Raw genomic sequence first — 18,523 nt, 5'->3', positions numbered from 1 at the left:
GTCAGCATCATGATGGCGATGGCCACCTAATTCCCCATAGTGAGGGATGACTATTTACTGACCTCCTGGCACATGATGGGGGTGTGGGGAGAGGGAACCTGGGCAACAATATCCCTGAAGGTGGTCAGGTGCATGTAAAAGGTTTGGATCTACAGCTTGTTGTCCACAGTATCCAGGATGATCTGGTCCCACCATTTGCTGCTGCTGGCATGGGCCCAGAATTGGTGCTCAACAGTCTGGCGGTGGTGCCTGAGCACTCTGGTGTCAGTGACATCCTGAGTGGCCTTGTCCTTGTCAGCCACTTGGAAGTTGGTGGCCCATACAAGAATGCTTGGTAGGCACAGGGTGTGGTAGCTGGCCCCACACCAGATGTCCAACTGCTGATTCAGAGGCAGAAAGCTGCATCCCATGGTGACCAGCTGCCAGATTATGTCCAGATGGCTATGTGTGATGTCCTCCAGCCTCTGGCAAGTTGCACAAGGCACCAAGCAGGACACGCTGCAGCTCCTGGGTCTGTGTGCTTGGGTGCGGGAAGTGAGGAGCCAGGTATGGGTGCAGGCAGGCCAGGACATGGAGACATATGTAATTCACAAGAGAGGGCATTTGCTCTGAGGCTCTTCTCAAAGCCTTAGTGTGGGGTGCAGAGAAGGGTCCACAATGATGTGGGGGGGGGCGCTGGGGGGGGACTTGCCCACACCTAGTGGCCAACCAGGGCTTGGCTGCACTCGGTGTTCTCTAGTAGCCTGCAGGTCAGGCTGAAAGGTGTGCAGCAGCACCCCCTGCCTGCACTCTCTCCTCTCCCCCTCAAAGGGTAAAGATATATACTGTCCACTCCTGATCTAAACTAAGATGCTTTTTACAGAAGTTCCTTGGTTTTACAGAAAACCAAGTAACTTTAATCGATTCCTACCCTGGCTTTTTGAACATCCATATGTTCATTTGTTCTAGAGAAAAATGAGAAACTTATTTATTTCCAGTGCTGTGCTCATCTTGTTCCTCTCACAAAGACCCAGTTTAGGAAAAGGATTCCAGTTCCTTTTACCCACATGACAGATCCTCTGTGCACAAAGAGATCTCTGTTCTGATACCATCTTCAGTGGCAGCATCTAACATATCCCCTCTGCTCCCACATTTAAGGGCTAATGACAATTTATAAACTAGCAACTGTAATCTAATGGATGTGCCAGCTCTGAGTGAATAAGAGAAGAGAAAGAGGGAAAGACATAATCAAATAAATGACTAAGTGTTTGAGTAAAGGCACTTGTATTGGCCTTCTCTTCAGATCAGTTACCTGGACTATTTCTCCCGGTTTATTTACTGATTGAGAGGAAAGAGCTGTATCCAAGATGACCTCTCTTCACAGAAAGCCGACTTACAGAAACAAAATCAATACATTTTACTTTTCAGCTCTTCTCTCCCCAACCATTTCATTTTAGGAGTTCACTGAATTCTGACTAAGACATTGTCAAGCATACACTTTTTCATATTCAATAGGCATAGAATATGGCTGGATAGGATTCATCCATCCTGCTTCTTTGTTGCTCTAGTGCTCAAATGTGTAATAGGGGAGACTGAATGTAGCATGACAAACTGAGAATGCATTTTATTTTAATCCCATAAATGAACAATTTCAGGGTTAAACACCCACCATAGAAAATATAAATATCAATATCAAACCCTAAACATTGCTCTACTGCTACCACATTATAGCTACATGTTTATAAAAAGCTTTATCTTCTGTTTACAATAAGAAAGGAGCTGCATATGCTTCTACTTTGTCTTATTTGATGACTACCTTGTTAATTCATTGAGACACCTTCTGGACCTTAAAGTAAAAAATCTGTTACAGGATTACCTCTTTGATTGTCAGGGGGCTCAACAATGTGCTTAAACAGAAGCTATTTTGGCACAGGTAATATACCAGAAATGTGGAGTTGTATTCTTTCAAATCCAAAAATAGCGTTCTAAGAAACCAAGAGCTGAAACAATTGTCTGGCCATGAATGACTTCCTCTCCTAATAATGACTAGGATTTATCACAGGTAAGCACATTATTATTCTCTCTGTCTTTTTAAGGCAGGCAGAACATAGCGCAGGATAGCACCTTAGAGTTTAATAAGTTCAGAAAGGCTGAGCTTTCACTGGCAACAGCCTACTTCATCAGATACTATTGTAACCCGGGTGGTACTCCAAGAGGTATCCCCTCTCCAGTTGAAGGGATCAAAGCAGGTGCACAAGCACTGTGGGAGGTGTAGAGACTCTCCTCCCCCAATACAGCAGAGCCAGACCACCAATGGGGACAGTACTGGGAACATAACCAGTATAAACCAGGGGTTATAGGGGACACTACAATGCCCCAAGGGGGCAGGATTCAACAAAGGTTAGACACAATCATAGACATATTCATCCAGTTGACAAAAGACAGGGTTAACCAAAATGCAAACATCAGAACAAACAATACTGGTTGGCGAAATATAAAAGGCACAAAATACAAAATGTCAAATGACAAGGAATATAGGGCCTAGGTACCTGGAGGGGAAGAAAGGGGGAAATACAATGACTGCTTTACACTGCAAGAAGAATTTCTCCCTGTTAGGGCACTCACCCCAAGTCAAGTCAAGCAGGACTTGAACTTCACACTCACATGTGGTAGGCAGAAACTCTACCACACAGCCACCAATCCAGGTATTATGCCAAGCTGCTAGGGGTCTTGACCTTCCAGGAGCCCCGGCCTCATGTCAAGATACCTGGCCTCTGATTGGAGGAGCTGGAAGCAGAGCTGGGAACCTCTCAGTTTGCTGCTTAGATCCTTGCTGGAGCTGGGGAGCTGCTCCTGCTGGCTGCAGCCTCTCCCAGGGGGTCCTGGAGCCCAGCGGGGAGCCTCTCCTGCTGGCCACACGCTGTGCTGCTGAGGGTCCAACTGCTGCCTGCAGGTCCCACTCCTCCAGGTGCTTCTAGGGCAACTGCTCCTGCCCCACTAGCCCAGCTCTTTGCAAGCTCATTGAGACTCCTTCCTTGTGGTCCTTCACTGGTCTCTGCTGAGTCAGCCACACAGCCTCTTTTATCCCCCTCCTGGTGACCCAAGGGGCCAATCAGGGGACATTGAGGGTGAGTCTCTGGGGCCTGATTGGTGAGGAAAGGGAATCCCAAGTCCTCCAATCATCTTTTACCCTTTCAAAACCCCATGGCTAAGTCACTACCAGCTAGCCCATCACACTATGAATGGACTTGCATAAAGGAAGTTTTATAGAAAGGAAGTTTTTAGAGACCTAAGCATTTTTTAAGACATAAACATGGCCTGCAGCTTTGCCTGGAATAAAATAGAGTTACAGCAGTACTGTTTTACCACCTGTAATAAAACCTTGAACTAACACGAAAAACAGCTGGAGCTCCTTGAGATGTGCTGTCTTGGTGTATATTTAACTTTAGCTGTGAATGTGGACCAGGTTCTAGAGACTTGGCTAGTAGTGTCTGGACTTCCCTGAATACCCTTGTACTGGGTACACAGTTACACAGTTACAAGTTACTTAGACCCTACTAAATCTTTGGTATGTTAAGCAGCTTTAAGCTTAGAATGTGGGCAGCTGCCCATTAAAGGTTAATACACTAATGCAGCCACTAGAACAGAGGTTCCCAACCACTGGGCCGCAGCCTGGTACTGGGCAGGGCAGTGGTGGGTTGGTTGCTGGGTCATGGCACAAGCCCCCCACTCAACCCTCCATCTGTACACCCATGTGAGCGGCTTCTGCCACCAGCAGTGACATGCGGGGTTAAAACTGGGGGGAGGGGCAGCCCCAGGAGGGAGGCAGCTGGCTTTACCACTCCTACAGGTCCATGGCAGGTCCATGGCACAAAAAAGGTTGAGAAGCACTCACTAGAAGGCTGGTAAGCAAGGGCATAGCTAGGAGCCAGATCACCTGGGCTCTATCCTGCTCTGGGTGGGGAGGGAGGTGGCTGGGAGAGGTGCATGCTGGGATGCTAGAGGACTACAAATTGCTTGTTTTATATCTCTGGAGCAGACTGAAGTTACCCATGCTAGGTATCATGGCCCAGAGTTAACCCTTGCCAGAAGTGGTGTAACTTAGAGATTCTAAGAGGGGACTTAGCAAGAGTTAACAAGCTTTAATGTGCAATGCTCACATTTTAAGTGCCCGTAATATGGTCTAAACCATCTTCCAGCATCCCATGATGCACTGCTTCTAAGCCTCCCCTCCCCCTCACCACAGTGCAGAGATAGAGCCCAGGTGTCCTGTCTTCTAGTAACACCCCTGCTTTCCAGCCCTCTAGCAGCAAATCAGAGCTGTGCAGGCAAAAAAAGGTATTCATTTTTAACATGCAACTTCTCACAGTATGTTCTAACTCGGGGTGGGCAAAATACACCCCGTGGGCCATATCTGGTCTGCCACTTAATTCTATCTGGCCCACTGACCACCATTGGGAACCTTAGGAGGGAGGACTGTGCCCTGCACTGCTCCACTCTGCAGAGTCAGGGCTGGGCTGGTTTGGGCCGTGCAGCACGGCGCACAGGCTCATGGAATGTACTCAGGGACAACATATCTTGAAGAATTTCAGTTACTTTTAGGTAGTAACTATTCCTTCATCTTCAGGTGCACCCATATATATTTCTACTTTAGTAATACATGCAACAATCTGATAGAGGTAGTATGTGCTTGGGATCTTATCTTCAGAGAGAAAAGAATAGATTGCAGGACTACTCTTACAAAAGAATGTTCATTCAAGATTCTTCTGTTAAAACACAATGCTTAGTAAAGATATATACTGATGCCCCAAGTGGTAGTTTCACGTATGTCAAATGTGGGGATGTTTCTCAGAAGAGCCCCTGGAGCTGTGTGTCACAGTTGTGGAAAAGGTTCTAATGTGCTCTGGTGAATTTACTGTATCCACTTTATAATCTAATATATCCTGAAATCCACATCTATACTTTATGGCTGGAAATAAAATGCTCATTCATTCATCCTCTCAGCATTCTCATTATAAGAGTGGGGCATGAGAAAAAATACAGGGAACTGAATTACTTGTTTTAAATGAAGTTTGCATCCTACTTCAGGCATAAATTTTGGCTGAAAGATACCCTATATGAACTGAAAATTGTGTAAATTGTTCAGCTATGAGAGTCTCACTATTTCAGTTGATGAAATAACTACAAAGAAGGAAGATTTTCTAGATGAGTATAAGATAATACATGATGCAATAGGTCTGGATGGGGGACCCATGACACGTGGCAAAACTATATTAATATCCCATAGAGGAATTCTTTCCCTGATTGGTGAAAACACCCTCACCAAATCCATCAAGAATGTGACTATGTTTGGATGGGAAAAAATGAAAACCTGGTCGATAAGTAGGTGGTATAAGGGACCAAGTTGTAGGCAGTTTAGCCTAATGGTTAGGCTACTGTGGGAAGGCAGAGTACACAACACAGGCCAGACTCAGGGTCCAGGAATCAGATGCTGAGTTACCAAGTCCAAGGGATAACCCACAGGTAAAAGTCCAAGAACACAGCCAAGCAAGGTCAAGAACCAGGAAACTATAGGCCACTTAGTCTTACCTCAATCCTGGGCAAGCTTTTTGTGAGAATTATCCTGGCACATGTCCATGAGAGGCCAGCGGGGACGTTATGCTTAGGGGCAACCAACATGGGTTCATTAGAGGCAGGTCCTATCAGACCAACCTGGTGGCCTTCTGTGACCAGGTCACACAATCCTTAGATGCAGGGTTAGCAGTGGACATAGTTTTCCTGGACTTTCAGAAGGCCTTCGACACTGTCTCTCATCCCGTTCTCATTAAAAAACTAGGGGGCTGTGGCGTCGACACTGACACAGTCAAACAGGTCACTAACTGGTTGGAGGGTCACACCCAGAGAGCAGTGGTGGATGGGTCATTTTTGACCTAGAGGGATGTGGGCAGTGGGGTCCCCCAGGGCATGGTCCTCGGGCCCGCACTGTTCAACATCTTCATCAGTGACTTGGATGAAGGAGTAAAAAGCACCTAGTTCAAATTCGCAGATGACACTAAGATGTGGGGGGAAGTGGGCATGCTAAAAGGGAAGGATAGGCCATAATTGGACCTAGCCAGGTTACAGAGGTGGGTGGATGAGAACAGGATGGATTTCAACACTGAAAGTTCAAGGTACTACACCTAGGGAGGAAGAACCAGAAGCATACCTAGAGGCTGGGGAACTCTCTTCTCATCAGTACAAAGGCAGAAAAGGATCTTGGAGTCATTATTGATGCCAAAATGAACCTGGATCACAATGTGGGGACGTGGTCAGGAAGGCCAACCGCACCTTGTCATGCATCCACAGATGCATCTCAAGGAGGTCCAAGGAGATGATCCTCCCTCTCTATGCGGCATTGGTCAGGCTGCAGCTGGAGTACTGTGTCCAGTTCTGGGCGCCACACTTCAGGAGGGATGTGGACAACATGGAGAGGGTCCAGAGGAGGGCCACTTGCATGATCGGGGGCAGCAGGGCAGGCCCTACAAGGAGAGGCTACGAGACCTGAACCTTTTCAGCCTCCACAAGAGAAGGCTGAGGGGGGATCTGGTGGCCGTCTATAAACTGGCCAAGGGGGACCAGCACGCAATGGGAGAGTCCCTGTTCCCCTGAGCATTACTGGGAATAACAAGGAATAACAGCCATAAGTTGACTGAGAGTAGATTCAGGCTAGACATCAGGAGGTGCTACTTCACCATTAGGGCGGCTAGGATCTGGAACCAACTTCCAAGCGAAATGGTGCTGGCTCCTACCCTGGGAGTCTTTAAGAGGAGGGTGAATGAACACCTCACTGGGGTTGTCTGACCCCAATACTTTTTCCTGCCATGGCAGGGGGTCGGACTTGATGATCTGCTCAGGTCCCTTCCAACCCTACCAACTATGAAACCAGGAAAGCTAGGGAGTACTAGAACCAGAAGCCTTACCATAACAGACTGAGTCAAAACTGTTGTCTGGCCTGGAGGCTGTTGGAGAGACTAAGTTCCCAGTCTCCCAGCAAATCAGGAAGCCAGCTGGTTAACTAGGTGGGGCAGAGCTTGTCATCCAGAGTCTCAAAGTAGATTTGTCTGCCTAGGCAATTAGTCCAGGCTGAGCTGATGACTAAGGTCCCTGACAGGTGATAAGCAATGGCTGCAAGGTATACTATCAGAGAAATAAATGAGACCTGAAGTATTTAAAGACAGTAAATCATCAAGAATTGAGATTTTTTTTACCCAGGAAGTACAAGTTCCTGTTATTCATACTATCTTTAAATGCATTCTGTACATCTGTTGCACAAGCCATGTCTATCTGTGACAGTCATGAGAAGTAGTCAGTGCGAAGGAGGATCATGAGCTCATTCAAACAATAGGTCAAATGATACAGGAAGAAGAACTGGAAGATGGCTCAATCAGTGTATGAGTTCTGGGAATCAGAACTGTTTGAGGCATGTGTTAGCTAGCTCATGACCCACCTTCTCTGAAGCAATGAAGTCAGGTGATAAGCATATAGCATTGTACATCTTTCAGGGAACCTGGAGTGAAACCCCTGTGGACAGAAAATATAACTTTTTTTTCTTGTTGGCTGCAAATTGTTCTCCTGTTGGGTGACCCCATTCCTGGAAGACTGATTGAATCAATTAATTGTGATTTGCCCACTCAGGCAAGTGTCTGCTCTGATTTTGCAGATGTGGCAGGAATGAGATTTTGTTGTGAACAAAATCTCATGTTGGGAGCACCAGTTCCATAACTTAACTGCTTCTCTATAATACAGGGGAGCACTTCTCCCTGCTTAGTTATATGAAACATGGTTGTCTACTATCTGTCATAAGCATTGTGAACTCTGGGTTGTAGAGCATGTCTGAGAGAGCCTCCTGGGGAGGCCATTTGTCTTGCACTCACTGGGCACCCCATTAGCAGTATCCATCAGTACTGTACAGTCCCAGCAGCACAAGGGTCATTTCTGACCTTACTTCTCAGTAGCAATGAGCTCGTTGCTACTTTGCAGTACCAGTAGCATCACAGTTAGTACCCACCAATGCTATATCACTGTAGCAATGAGCTTATTGCTACAGTGATGTAGAGTCTCATGGAGATATGCCCACTGATGCCCAATTCAGTGGTCATAGAATCATAAGGTTGGGACCCCCAACCCCCAACTGTAATGAAGCATCCATCACTACTGTTTTTGCTAAAAAGGAGTAGGGAGACAAGGACTTCTATGCCTATCTTGTTTGTATCTTTCCACCAACTCATGAAGGATAAAACCTCCTATGAAATTGTTAGAACCATGCCCAAACTACACATACTTGGTAAATACAGAAATTTCATTCAGCTCTGTACTTTAGCTGGCATCTAGGGAAGGAAGCATTCTTTGAACATATTTTGCCTCTGGCCCCAGCCTAGCCATGCAGTTGCTGCAGCATGTCCGACTCTGGATCTAGCCCAGGATCCCCTGGGAGGGCAGTCTGAGGAGGGAAGCAGTCTGAGGAGTCCAGGACAGCACAGTCTGGGGAGGAGATGAGCAGCTGAGAGTGGTGAAAGAACAGGTTGGGGAATATTTAAAAAAGCTGGATGCATGTAAGTCTATAAGGCCAGACATGATGCAGAACCATTTGCCATTACCTTTGCAAACTTATGGTGATTGGGAGAGGTCCCTGATGATTGAAAAAGGGCAAATATAGTGCCTATCTTGAAGAAAGGGAAGAAGGAAGATCTGGGAAAGTACAGATCAGTCAGTCTCACTTCAGTTCCTAGAAAAATCATGGAGTAGGTCCTAAAATATTCCATTTCTAAGCACTTGGAGAAGAAGCCACCCTCTTAGGAACAGTCAGCATGGATTCACCAAAAGTAAGTCACACCTGACCAACCTGATTGTCTTCTATGACAAGATCACTGGCTCTGTGTAGAGGGGAGCAGTGGATGTGGAATACCTTAACTTCAGCAAAGCTTTTGATATGGTCTCCCACAACATTAAAAAAAAGCTAAGGAAGTATGGGTGAGATGAATAGGTGGTCAGGTGGATAGAAAAGTGGCTGGATCATCAGGTTCAAAGGGTCAATCAGTGGCTCAATGTATAGTTGGCAGCCAGTATCAAGTGGAGTGCCGCAGGGGTCAGTCCTGGAGTCAGTTTTGTTCAATATCTTCATCAATGATCTGAAAGATGGGATGGAGTGCATCCTCAGTAAGTTTACAGATGACACCAAGCTGGGGGGAGTAGTAGATACATTAGAGAGTAGAGGTAGGATTCAGGGACCCCTAAACAAATTGGAGGACTGGACCAAAAGTAATGTTATAAAATTCAATAAGGACAAGTGCAAAGTCCTGCACTTAGGATGGAACAATCCCATGCACCAGGACAGGCTGGGGGCCAACTGGCTAAGCAGCAGGTCTGCAGAAAAGGATCTGGAGGTTACAGTAGACAATGAACTGAATATGAACCAATAATGTTCTCATGCTCTGAATAAGGGTAACAGCATACTGAGCTACATTAGTAGGAGAGTTACCAGCAGATTGAGGGAATGATTATTCCCCTCCATTCAGCACTGGTAATACTACATCTGGAGTACTGTGTCCAGTTTGGGCCCCCCACCACAGAAGGGATATGGACAAATTGGAGAGAGTCCAGTAGAGGGCAATGAAAATGGTGAGGGGGCTGGGGCACATGACTTATAAGTGGGGACCTGCTGAATTTGTGGTGGAAGTGGGCTGAGTGGTGGCTCCTTTAATCTTGTAGGTTCCCCCATGCACTTCCCCCATTGCTGATTGGTGGAGGGGCTTGGCCACTTGCTGTTCACCCTTGATCGGTAAGGAGGCAAATACTCTGGCTTAAATATGGCCCCTTTTTGCCTTCTGACACTCAGCGATTTGTAGGGAAGCAAAAACTGGTTTTAAATTTGACACCTTCTTTGCTTCCCAACCAGTCAGAAGGAAGCAGCAAAGCTGCTGAGGCCTCTCAGCCAATCAGTGACAGGAGGCAAAATGGTGCCATATTTAAAACCATGGTTTTCACCACCCCGCCCATCAGGATCAAGTGGACAGTGGCAAGTGACAAAAATGACACCATATTTAAACTGTGGCTTTTGCCTTCCCATCAATCAGGAGTGAGTAGTAATTGGCAGGGACCCTCCTCCAATCAGCAGTGGGGGCACACGGGGCAACCTGCAAGATTAAAGGAGCTGCCATGCAGCCCACTTTCATCACAAATTCAGTAGGTCCCTACTCATAAGGAAAGCAGAGTGAATTGGGCTTATTTAATCTGGAGAAGAAAAGACTGAGAGGGGATTCAATAGTAGCTGTCAACTACCTGAAGCATGGTTCCAAAGAGGACAGAGCTAGACCAGGGATGGACAATTATTTCAGCTGGAGGGCCACTTAATGAATTTTGGTGAGCTGTCACAAGGGTAGCCCCACCCCTTAACAGGTGCCCTGCCCCCAGACACAATCTTGGGACTCGAAGTCCCACCCCTTAACCCCTGATCTTTGCCACCTGAAGTCTCTCCTCTTGCCCCAGAAGTACTCCTTAGGGCAGGAGGTTGTCATCTTGGAACCAGAAAACCCAAATCATATAGTAAAAAAATCTAACATATATTGTAACATATTTGAATTTTATTTCAAAAAATTATTTGTCCTGATTTATGTGTGCTTGCCTAATGTATATAGAGGCAATTTCATAATAGCTCAAAATACAGTCTAACTCTTGTATATTGTGTGGGAGTGCATGTGGGGGATGTGTGGGGTGTGTGTTTAGGGAAGTGTGTGAATGGGATGTGTGGAGGGTATGGTGGGTGGGGTGTGTGGGGGGAGGGTGGGAGAGGGTGGACGGTGTGGGGGGCAGGTGTATGTGTCGGGGAAGGTATGGGTTAATGTGTGGGTGTGGGTCTGGGGTATGTGGTTGGGGTGAAGGGTGTGTGCAAAGGTATGGGTATGTGTGTGGGTATGATGAGGGTAGGGTGTGGGGGTGTGTGAAAGTGTGTGTGGGGGCTGTGGGGGATATAGTGGAAGGCGGGGTGTATGGGGGGTGTGGGTGTGTGTGCAGGGTGTGTGTATGGGGGCAGTGAGTCCTCAGAGCCCCCAGAGTATGCGAGTCCCCAGAGCCACATGTGGTGGCAGCAAGTAGGTCCTGCCCCACCCCACCCCAACCCATAGCAGGCGGCTCTCATGCTCCCACCTGAGTCCCTGGCAGCACATGGTGGCAGCGTGTGGAGTCAGCCCCTCGCAACCCCATAGTGTGTGGCTCCCATGCTTTCATCTGAATCCCCAGCTACACATGGCAGCAACATGCAGGGCCAACCTGACCCAGCCCCACGTACACAACTCCCCATGCTCCTAGCCCCTTCTCTCTCAACAAGAGTCCTTTGTCCCAGTCCCATGGGGCCCTTAGCTGCATTTCCAGGCTTGCAGGGGGGAGAGGCTGGAAACAGCCTCAGGGTGGCCAGGCAAAAGTCTCTGCCAGGCAGAAGCTTCTTGTCTCTAGTGCCCGTGGCTTGGGGCTGGAGACAGGTCAGGTCAGGTTGGGGTGGGGATTGGGTGCTTAGCAACCAGACCCACACTTTCTACATGGAGGTGCCAGCTTTCAGACAGGCAGCTGATGGCAGGGCCCATAATAACTCTTTTGGCTTACAGATGAGCACTGCTCATCTGTGGTGCAAACTGCTTGGCCAGGTAGATCTAGCATTTTGCTCACCTATGAGCTAGGCCAGGGGTTTTCAACCTATTTTCATCAATGTACCCCTGGCCACTGGTAGAGAAGAGGGGAATACCCCCGTGGCTGATCGACAAGGGAAGGTGCGGGAGCAGCAAAAATAGAAGTGCCGGTGGTGCACAGTGCTGGCGAAAACAAAAGCATCGGTGGTGCAAAGTGCTGCCAGCCCTGCTCCTGACTTCTCTGTGCCACTACCAGGTACCCCCTTGGGCCTTTCCAAGTACCCCCAGGGGTATGCGTACTCCTGGTTGACAACCCCTGAGCTAAGCTGTTCTCAGTCGTGGCAGATGTCAGAACAAGGAGCAATGGTCTCAAGTTGCAGCAAAGGAAGTTTAGGTGAGGTATCAGGAAGAACTTTCTCTCTAGAAGGGTAGTAAAGCACTGGAACAGGTTACCCAGATTGGTTCTGGAGTTTTTTAAGACCTGGCTAGACAAAGCCTTGGCTGGGACAATATAGTGGGGGATGGTCCAGTTTTGAGCAGGGTGGTGTACTGTACTAAGGACCTGAGGTCCCTTCCAACTCTAAATCTTTATGATTCTTTGATTTTCTGACAAACAGAGACAGCAGGGGATAGTGGGTAGGACACTTGACACCCTGCCCCACGCTCTGCCCCCCCCACACCTGCCTCTCTGTTGCTACTTTCCCTGGTGCAGTGATGTGGAGGATGAGTTTAAGACAGCCATCCAAAAATTAGATTCTAGACATGTAAAATTAAAGCAAGTTATAAATTTCCCGTATCTGAATTAATGATTTGGGTGTCATCTTAAATTCAAAGTAATCTTGGATTCAGGTAAAAACAGTATTTATATCATTAAAACGCTTCATCTTATATGCATAGAAATTAATTTGAGTCAATAAATGCGAAATTGCTGAGAGTTTGAAATTCATTTCCATAGTTGACAGAAATCATAGAGTAAAATGATATCTTTGGAAAAGCCTTCATTTTACATTGTTTTCTCTACATGTGGTTTGTTCTAAAATGGATGATTTAGCAGTATCATGCAAAAACAACAGTTGTTACAAAAAGTAAAAGAAACCTAAAGTAGTACTCTAGGATTTTTAAACTATAGTATTTATCATGATTTTGAAATTTAATTAAAATAGTAGCATTTTTAATCAATGGAGATTACAAATTACCTGCATTTAGAACAACTGATGAGCTTCTAAAAAACTTATTTTTTATATTACAGAGGATGAAACGCATCCCTGTCATTGGACCAGTCATAGCACTACAAAGTTTTGTACCATACACTAGAAAAAAAACTCTAGGAATAAGCCACAAATTATATTATCCCCAGAAATTCTCATGAAATATTTCTGATCAGAAAACCAATCTGCTTATTGTCGATTTCTTCATGCCTTCCATTTTTTTAATAAAAAAGATTAATACAAAGATTACTATTTGCAGATATTTTGCCTAGCTCCTGTCATGCCAAAGAATGTCTGAGTGTCCACGCATATATTCTCATGGCTTTGTCAATTATGGGACAGATAAGTCTGCTTCTGGGGTACCTACTTTCTGTCTGAGGGTCATGTAATGGAACAGAAACAAAATATGAATACCTCATAGTGTAAAAAATGGCGGGGGGAAGGAAGGGGGAGGGTTACATTTCAGCTTTAAGACCCTTCAACATTCCTTAGGTTTCCAGCAGTTACCATTACATTGTCTTGATAACATCAAGACAGTTGGTCAAAACCAGTTTTTTTTTTCTTTAAACAGAAATGCAGATCCCCTCACCCCCTTTCTTTTGGTCAAAATGTTATTATGACAAAAAATAAGGTGCCCCCCCTGCCCCACAACCCGGCCTTCTTAAAGATAATTTATCAGCCAGGCTGGGCATTTCACTGATTCCACTCACTTTGACCAACTCTGTTTTGTTTCTTACTTATCTTTACACTGGGGCAAGAATGTGCAGGAATGGGACAGCCATGGAACGAGTTACAGAGCTGTTATGTCTAGGTCAGCAATTCAAATCCAGATCAGGTCTGGCCCTTGTAAATCTAAGGATATGGACATATTAACAATTTACTGTAGGATGTAAAGAGGTGGACTTTTACTGAACAGCAAGTGCTTATGGTCATTGACCCTATGTCAGTGGAAGCTAAATCAAGGCAATTTACCCCCTTACATTGAAGTCTAAGTTGCTGTGCTTTAGCTTCTGCTTACCATAGATAAGACTGTACACATTGATAGTTACCATGGGGCAGCTGATGTATGTTAAAGCCTCACTCCTTTGTATTCCACAGTAAATTGTTCATATGCCTATACTCTAAAAGACAAAGATTAGTGGGTGGCCCACGTGAAATGATTAAGTAGTGAGTAGATTTTCATATGACAGACTCATTCATTTACAGTATTAACTGCATTCCTTGTTGGCAGATCAGCAGAGAGACTAGAAACTGGCTTCTTTACAACAGGACAGAGATACATTGACAGGAGAATAGGAGACAGCTTGGAGAGAGCACGAGAGACACTCATCTTTGAATGAGGATTTGAGTCTCAGAGGATTGAATCTGGCAATTTTCACTAGCACTAAGTTCCTTGCAAGGAACCAAGGGAGAGAAAGGTTTATCAAACCACAGATATTCAAATAGGGAAAAAGCATTTAATTCTTTACCAGTGCAGTTCTTTTGAAAGTTGGGGTTCTCTAGAGGATGCCCGGGAATGCGACACTGGAATCTGTGCTGCCAGAATTCAGGAAACCAGGGATTTCGGGTATTGGTGTCCAGACGTAACTTCAGGTAATAGTCATCAAATGACAAGACTTCCGGAGACTGTAGTTTGATAGTGATACCTCCATTTGCTTCAGGCTCATACCCTTCGATAACTTCATCTCTGTCTGCCCAGCCATCACTGAAAAGAGGAAAGAAAAAGTGTTATACAGAGACAGCAACTGAGGATGAAAGAGCACGTAGGCAAAACTAAGCCAGGATGCTTGAAAAGAGATGGTCATGGAGAAAAATAAAAACCACTCCAATTCTAAAATTCAGGTATAGAGGGAAAACGAAGTGGGAGAGTGAAAATAAGTATTATGTCTAACAAAGTCTTACAGGTGTGGGGCCAGACAAAGGAACCATTTTCTTATTTGGAATGAAAAAGATTATCTTCCCCGATTTCTTTGCTTCACTTGAAAAAACTCCAGGTACACTTTCAGTTAGAGAGACTACGTCTTTGTGACTGAAAGAATTCTGTATTGCATATTGTGTTGTGCAAATGTCTAAATTCAAGGAATTAATAATGATTAAAAGAAAGCCCTGAGACTTTACTGCAATTGGGCTGTGATCTCAGCATGCATGGCTCTTGAAGCAAGCAGAATAATTCAAATCAAATAAGAATCAAGAAATGCATCACGGGGGAGAGCTAGCTGAATAATTCAAATCAAGCATGAACTGAAAAACATATCATGGTGGGAAAGAGGTTGAGGAGGAAGAATACATAAGAAAATTGAATCTGCTGAAAACTAAGCTACGCATTGTTCTTGCTCCAACTGGGAAACCACAAAACCATGTTGTTATTTCTTATAAATTTGTATATTTATTTATATATGGATTAATTTATGTATGTTATAGCACTAATACAAAATGGCATTCCTAAAGTAAGGCGAATTCCCAAACGCTAGAAAAAAAATCTTTTTTTGGCAATATTATTTGATGAATGGTCAGTGTAATGATTCTGAAGAAGGCCTCTTGGGTTTTACATCTGATGCTTAGGTTAGTTCACTAAATTCTACGTTCATTGATCTTGCTGAATTCTCGGGTTCTGTTTTGACTTCCCTAAGAGCAACAGTACACACGTTCCATCCTGAGGGTTACATTATGCCTTTAGGCATTGCCCTGAGCAAACAATGATGCATTCACTATGCCAGCCCAGGACATGCCTCAGAGATACACCTTTAAGACAGGATTCCCTTCTCACTGAAGTCCTACATGACCAGCAGACTTCAACACTCTCATCTCCATTCAGCTGTGTGGACTGAAGTTCTCAGGATGGGAGGAAACCCAGGATGCTTCTGTTAACACCTCTCCGTGGTCATGGGTTCACACAGAGGCATAACAGGATGTACAGTGTACCATTAATCTGTTTGTTTCTCAAACATTAATCTGTTTGGGATGTACAGTGCAACAGTGTACCATTACTCCTTTGTATCCTGATCCAGGGTCTGTGTAGTCCACGGAGGCATAACTAGGAGAATGAAGCATTTATAATCTGTATCATTCAAGTTGCACTCTACCCCGCAAAAGCTACACTATTTACCATATTTACCCAAATTTAAGACAACCCTAAATTTAAGAGGACCCCGCAATAATTATTCTATATGTAGAAAATTTGTTATAATTGTCCATGTATAGAATTTAAGTATTGGTGAGATATCTTAAATTTGTCACCCCCCCCACCCCCACTGTTGTAGCAGTAGCAAAGGGGCAAGTTGGGGGGCACACAATGGAGGGAGCAATGGGGTAAGCAGTGGGAGGCAGGTCAAGGTGGGGGGCCAAGCAGCTTGTCCCCTGCTATCAGTTCACCCCACCACTTGCCCCCCCTGCTGCTTGCCCCCTTATACGTGCCCCTCCGCCGCATCTACCTCTCAACACCTTAGGCCTCCTGCCTCCCTTCTCTTGTGTCCCCCCTTGCAGCCTCTGCCCCCAACAGTCTTAGACCCCCCGGTCCCCCTTCTCCTCCTCTTTCCCCCATTCTTCCCTTGCTGCAACCATCTGCTCTTCCTACCCTCCTCACCACTTACCTGTGCTCTGGTGTTGTCAGACTCTTCTGCCCTCCAGCCTGGAGCATAAAGCACAGCCTGAGCCTGGCCTGATAGCAATGGTGGGGGAGGAAGATGAGGAAGGGGGCAGGGGAGGTGGGGGAGTGAGGCAGGCACCAGCTGCACTAGCAGCTGCATCCCCAGTCATTGGTTGGATCAGAAGCCACAGCAGTCACCTGCCCCTTCTGCTGCCTCATATTCCATCAAAGGCAAGGGGCTCTTTTCCCTCTTCATGTTAATTGGGGGTGGGGGTGGGGAAGGGGTGATGGAGGGGGTTGTCCTGGAATCGAGTAAATACATTATTTCTTTTAAGTAGGCAAAAACAATCAAAGGGTCGCTCTGCCAGCATAATTACTTAAATCTTAATTGCACAATTACTCCATTATGTGTCACCATGTTTGTAGTTTTCAGCAAACTGTACAATCATTACTGAGTCAAAATAGCTTTATTAAATCAGGTCATGTTTTACAAGTCTTTGTGGAGAGTGGGAAGAGTCCTTAGAGTTGGGATTGCTACCAGCTACTGTTAGAAAGATTTATTTCCTCTCCCCCTATATTTTGGATTTGGCAAACTGCCAATTTCTTGCAGAAGGCAGAGGACAGCATTTGTGCAAACTCTGGAGAAAATGTGTCAATATTCTTTGAGTTACTGTTGAAGGAAAAACTACCTGGTTGGGAATGATGGCTCTGGTTTTGTGTTTCTTCCTCTGGAAGAAACCAGGTACTGGCCCCCTAGTTCAGCAAGAGATTATTTCCTCAGGTTAAATCTACCTGAAAATTCATGTGACATTTGACAGTCTGAAAATATATACCCCTTGGGCAGTGCTGAAAACATGATTGGGCTGCAGATTAGGTTATTAGCAGTTTATATATAATTGGGGATCATCCAAAGCTGCTAGTGCCCTCTATTGGGGCATTTTTGGGGTCCAATCCAGTTCCCAGCACTTTCCATGCTAGAAAAGGAATCCCTCAGTCTTCTATTACAAGGCTTGGCATCATTTTAGCACTACATGCTTCTAGAAGACATGGATCTCGCTGCCAAGAGTTTCTGTAGCACATGGACTACAAACAGCAGTAGGATCAGGTTTGAACCAGGGTGCCTGGGATTCTGCAAGATTAGTTCAGCTCAGACCCTCCATATTGCCTATGCTTCCATGTCTGCAAGACAACATGGAGACAGCAAGTGACAGGATGTGGGAGTTATATTGGGTGATAGATGGGGAATATATAATTGATGGCGAAGAGTGGTCTAACCTGGAAAGAAGGGGAAAGGGAGGAAGAGAATAAGACTGAGTCTGCAGGCGGAGCTGGGTGGTGATTCTGAGCTTGGCTGGATCCGTTGAGTGTAGCAGGGGTTTTGAATAGGCTGGATGGATCATGAAGAATTGTGATTTCAGGACCATGGTGGGCTTTCTTTAAGATGTGGTGAAGCACAGGGATAGTTTTGGGGCTAATGCAGGAGGAAGTTATGAGCCTTGCAGTGTCAGGTAGGAGAGGATCACTGAGCAAGAGAGGTTTAGGATGGGAGAGACTCTGGGAGTTCTCTGCTAGGGAAGGAAAGAGTTAGTCTGGAAGGGCTGTGTCAGAGGGAGGATGCGAATGGAAGACACTAGGAGTACATATAAGAGAAAGCTGGAAGAGAGAGATATAGAAAATACAATGACAAGAAAAAAGCAGTAAAGCAATAATGATGGGCTAGATACTGCTTTTTTCCATCCTGCTCTTTGCTATTAAGTGTCTTAGCTTTTCATTTTAAAAGAGAAAGTGTAGAGAAAGAGAGAGCTTTGTTAAAAGCCTGCCTCATATCCCCTGTCATCCCTCCACATCTGCACTAATGTTCTAGTATCCCCTTTTTTAAATCTAGTCAGCCTGCAAGAGGAAAGGAAGTGACCAGGAAGGGGAGGACTATGACATTATAATTCCAGAGTCAAATGTTAAAAAAATGATTCTTGGTCACATATATCCACAGATATCGTGGCCACCAAGTACTCATGTGTGTACCACAAGAACTTAAACTTATGTCCTTATTGGCATCAAGCACAGATCTCATATTATCGATCTTTTTAGTACAG

At 45.5% G+C, this 18,523-nt stretch overlaps 1 protein-coding gene across 1 annotated transcript in view; it reads right to left on the bottom strand.

The window, feature by feature from the left end:
* GRM1 (glutamate metabotropic receptor 1) overlaps window positions 1-18,523 on the bottom strand; it is a 169,306-nt gene that overhangs the window by 100,639 nt on the left and 50,144 nt on the right. The window contains exon 2 of the mRNA XM_090033204.1: window positions 14,314-14,549. Coding sequence (XP_089889330.1) covers window positions 14,314-14,549 — 236 coding nt within the window. The remainder of the gene's footprint in view (window positions 1-14,313; window positions 14,550-18,523) is intronic.

Source organism: Crocodylus siamensis, chromosome 1 (assembly GCF_052110815.1).
Source record: "Crocodylus siamensis isolate JL-2025a chromosome 1, ASM5211081v1, whole genome shotgun sequence".
NCBI classification, from domain to species: domain Eukaryota; kingdom Metazoa; phylum Chordata; order Crocodylia; family Crocodylidae; genus Crocodylus; species Crocodylus siamensis.
Note: the sequence above shows the minus strand (reverse complement) of the source record. Positions and strands in the feature narration are given on the sequence as shown.